Genomic DNA, 4,372 nt, shown 5'->3' on the forward strand with positions numbered 1-4,372 from the left:
TCTGGACCGTGGCCCTGCTAAGCACAAAGGAGAAGAGATGCTTCACGGAAGCGCTGTGAACTTCAGGCCTAACGTGGACGCCCACGGGGGTGACTGCAGTGCGTCCGGGAGTTAAATCCTGGGCGAGAACGGAGTCCACCAACAAGAGTAGGTCCCAAGCAAGGGAGGGAGAAGCCGAGACGCCCGACCGCAGGGCTTCCCCGGGCTTCATACATTTCCGATTACCAACTTCTGGTGCCCCCTGTGGCCACTTTGGGAATCATATTTTGCGATGTCCAAGGTCAGGGCCTCCAGCGAAGCCCAGGCCCTCCCAATGCGTGTTCTCACCCTTCCTGTTACACCTGCAGATCCCATGATACCCTTCCCCCAACTGGTTAAGAAAAGATCTTAGAACAGACACCACTTGATTACTCATTACACATTTATTGTACATTTTCACAATCTGGATGCGCCACAGAATTGGGGGCATGGGGTGGGGAAAGAGGGGAGGCAGGGGACACTGGGATAATATGGGGGGTTCTAGAACACAGCACCCCCACCCCCAGCATCTCTCCTACCCTTTCACACCACAGTTTAGATCTCCCTGCTCCCCCTCCACACAGAAAATCTGGAGCGTGGGGGGGAGGGGAAGAGTTGGGGGCCCCCTCCAGTGGCAGGCTAAGGGACTGCACCCTCAGCCCCCTAAAATTGTGCCATTTAAAAAGACATTAGGCCCTCTATCACTTCACCCAATGAGGGGCCAGCTCGCTCGCTCTCTGGGCTCGACAGCCCTGGAGAGGGGCTAGGATCCCCATCATCCACCAAGTCCCACACACACATTGGCAGTGACTAATACCCCGCCCTGAATTGAGGGGCAGTCAGAGGAGCTGGGCAGTGATGGGGGCAACACCCCCAAACTGGGGAGGAGGGTTTTCAGCCCAACCCCAAGCGGGGTGAGGCCAGAGATCTCAGGCAGGGATTGGGGGGGTTCTCTGCCCTGCCCTACTCCTCCCCAAGGCAGTGATGACCCCCCAACACACACATACTGGTGGCCACCCCTCCCAAGGGAGACCAGATTGTGGCCATCCCCCAACTCTCCTGGTGGGAGGAGGAGGTGGATCAGGCAGACAGATGGGAGAGAGGGAGACCCCACGGGAATGTCAGTTGAGTGCCCCACATGAAAACTGGGGACAGGAATGTAGGGAGAGACCCCAAGTGGCAGAATTATTGGTCCATCATAACACACTGAACTCCAAGACACTTCCACGCCAGCTGAGGGGAGGGAGGGAAGGGCACAAGAGGTTTGGGAAATGGGGGTAGGGGCGGCAAACGACTAGAGGGCCTGGGAGTGGGCAGTTCCCCAAAAGCCCAGGCTCTCCACCGCCTGTAAGTAATGTCGTGCAAATGAGAGTGACACAAGGACTACTGGGGACTAACTTTCCAGTAAGAAAGAAATTGGTTCAAAGAAGAGTGATGGAACAAAAAACAAGGAAACCAAAGGGATGTTGGTGTGCAAATGATCTGCTAATTAACACGCTGGAAGCTCCCAGAAGATCTTGGGATTCTCAGGACCAAGTGGGGCCAGTCTCAGGGCCTCCCAATGGATGCAAAGAAGGTGCATGTAGGGAGGCCTGGCCAGGTGCTTTTGTCTGTTGTGGGAGGAGTGCAGAGGGGGAGGAGGGGGAAGGCAAGGAAGGATCAGCTGGATGGGGGAAGGAGAGGGGCTGTTGCATAGCAGATGCAAATGAGGGGACTTGGGACTGGTCAGGAGGGAAAGAGGGGGACAGGGACAGAGAGAGGCGAGGACGGGGACACCTCAGGAAGGGGTGTTAAGGACAACCGGAAAAATCTTCTAGTAATAAAACTACAAACAGACCAAATATATATAATATTATATATGTATAAATAACAGCTGGCTATTTACAGGGGGCACACACACAGACACACACACACACACACGGATCCGGGGAGGGGCTGAGAGATATGGCTGAGAGGTGGAGGAACGGCTGGGGGTGGGGGAGAGGCCCTTCTCTAGGCAGGGCAGACTCCTCGGGGATTTAAGTGCTGAAGTAAACTGTGGAGAGAGGGAAGAGGAAGAGGAAGAGGGAGGGGGGAGGGAGGGAGAGAGAGAGAGCTGGGTGTCAGGCCCGGCCCTGCTGCGGTCCTCCCCACCCCCTAGCTGGCTGGCTGCTGCCCCTTCCCCCAGCTCGAGGCCTCAGTCTCTCCATCTGTGAAGCAAGGGGCTGGCCAGATGGGTGCCTCCACGGGATGGCTTTGGAGCCACACCCCCACCCAATTCACCAGCTCTCAGACAGCGGCAGGACTGGCTTCCTGGCCATGTCTCCATTTCCGCCTCCCACTCCCCAGTTCCAGTTCCCAAACTGGGCTCTCAGGCCCAAAGGATGCTCAGTGAAGCAGTGGGAGATCACCGGCTTTCCCGTTGCCAACAGAGTCAGGCACCCGGCAGGCTGCACAGGCTTTCTGGCTCTAGGACCCACAGCTCCCTAAGCAGCTATGTGGCATTTGCCAGAGTGAAGACTAGGTTAGTGACCTTCACATCCCAGACTGCACCCACCGGGGGAGCCTCTCCAGAGAAGGGGCCCCGGCCACTCCCGCCCCACTCACCGATGATGATGATGAGGATGATGGCGCAAATCACTCCCAAGATGATCATCATCTGGGGGCGGGAGGGGAGGGTCAGTGAGACAAGCCCCCATCCTTCCATTCACCCCCCAGTTCTCCCGCCCCCGCCCTCACCTTGAGGTTTTTCCACCAGTATTTGCGCTTGAGCTTGGCTGCACTAGTTTCAAACTGGGAGGCCCCCGCCTGGAGTGCATCGGCGCGGTCGTCCAGCTCAGACAGCTTCTGGTCCCGCTCCAGGACTTTGTCCACATTCACCCTCATGATGTCCACCACCTGGGGGAGGGGCCCAGGAGGCAGGGGGTGTGCCAAGGCCCGCCGAAACGAGGGCACTCCTTGACCGTGTGCCCAGGGTGCCATACACAGAACATGCACCCAGATACCGCCAAGTTAACATGCCAAGGACACACAGAGAACATGCCTAGCATACCTGGGGACATGCAAGGAGCACACATCAGGGGCGTGCTGGCAGCCACACATTCAGATGTCAGAGCGACCCTCAGAGAGCCTGTCAGTCACCAGGGCAAACCTGCCCAGGCTGGCACACCGCAGGCTAGCAAGGCTGCTTGACACCCCAGCGCCCTTCCAAATGTGTGCTGACGCGAAGGCAGGGAGGAGGCTCGGCATGTCTTTGTCCCCACACCCACAGCTGTGAACTGTCATCACCCCCAACCCGCGATGGGCCCCACACCTGCGTGCCCACCGGCAGGCTCTGGCCTGCGGCCTCCCACCCGGCTCACACTCACCTCATCCACCTGGGCCTGGGTCTGCTGCAGTCTCCTGTTACTGGTGAGATTGGGAGGGGGCGCAGGGGGGCCGCCCTCCCCGGCCGGGGCGGCAGGGGGGGCGGTGGCAGCGGTAGCAGACCTGAGGAGCAGGCGCAGATTAAGGCCCAGGGTCCAGAGACTCCGGCCCCGCGGCCAGGGCTCCGCCCATCCACCTGTCCATCCGTCGTCCCTCCAGTCCTCCTTTTCGGGAGGAAGGCCGCCCGATGGGAGCCCTGGTCTCCGTCCAGCCCCATCGCCGCTGAGCTGCGTGACCTTGAGCGAGGCCCCCTCCCCCCTCCGGGCCTCAGTTTCCCCGCCTGCCAAATGAGAGCGACCTCACGGACGCGGTCCGGGGTCGACACCGGATGACAGGCGTCCGCGGTGACAGGGCCGGGGCGGGGCAAGGCAGACGCTGGGTCCGCACCCTCCCGCGCGGCCATCGCCCGCGCCGGCCAGCCCGGGGGCCGCGGGGGCTCTCCCCGGCCCGCCGCGCAGTCACGGGCGCCAGGCTGGCCCCGAGAGCACCGGGGGCGCGGGCGGGACCCCGGGCCCTCCCCGCGCGGTCCACTCCCAGGGCGGCGGCCGAGGCGGGGAAGCGCGGTACGGGCGGCGGGCGGCCGGCCGACTCACATGGCGGGGGCAGCGGGTGGAGGACTTGGCAGCGGCAGTGATGGCGGCGGCGGCGGCAGCGGCGGCGGCTCGCGCTGGCTCCGACTGGCGCTGGCTGCCCGGGACGGGAAGATGGCGGCCGCACGTCACCCGCACCCGGGCACTGCGGGCGGGGGCGGGGCTCGCAGGCGACACGTCGCGAGCGCGGCCGCGGGGGCGGGGCGGGGCCCGGCGGGGCGGGGGTCGAGCCGGGCGGGGCCGCCGCCGCGCGCCTCGCGGTCCCTCCCCGCACCTCGCGCGCCCTCCGCGCCACCCCGGGCTGACTGCTGCGGCTTTCCCCAAACCCCCGCGCCGCCGCGTCCTGGAGGCTCGCAGCC

The 4,372-nt window shown here is 62.7% G+C and overlaps 1 protein-coding gene across 1 annotated transcript; it reads right to left on the reverse strand.

The window, feature by feature from the left end:
* Positions 1–403: 403 nt before the first annotated feature.
* VAMP2 (vesicle associated membrane protein 2) lies at positions 404–4,172 on the reverse strand. Its single transcript, XM_051825200.3, has 5 exons — positions 4,017–4,172; positions 3,366–3,486; positions 2,737–2,895; positions 2,605–2,656; positions 404–2,053 (listed from the first exon to the last, which is right to left on the reverse strand). Coding segments are annotated over exons 1-5 (351 nt in total). The 5' UTR covers positions 4,019–4,172; the 3' UTR covers positions 404–2,036.
* Between the last annotated feature and the right edge of the window lie 200 nt (positions 4,173–4,372).

The sequence above is a fragment of the Oryctolagus cuniculus genome, chromosome 17, assembly GCF_051225735.1.
Source record: "Oryctolagus cuniculus isolate XC-2025 breed Fujian yellow rabbit chromosome 17, ASM5122573v1, whole genome shotgun sequence".
Lineage (NCBI taxonomy): Eukaryota > Metazoa > Chordata > Mammalia > Lagomorpha > Leporidae > Oryctolagus > Oryctolagus cuniculus.

Bases quoted from the DNA above. Each gene is read 5' to 3' on its own strand.
- VAMP2 (XM_051825200.3), bottom strand. The intron at 2,896-3,365 runs GTGAGTGTGAGC...CCCCTCCCCCAG, and splicing joins CCCAGGCCCAGGTGGATGAG to GTGGTGGACATCATGAGGGT. The intron at 2,657-2,736 runs GTGAGGGCGGGG...TCCCGCCCCCAG, and splicing joins ACTGGTGGAAAAACCTCAAG to ATGATGATCATCTTGGGAGT.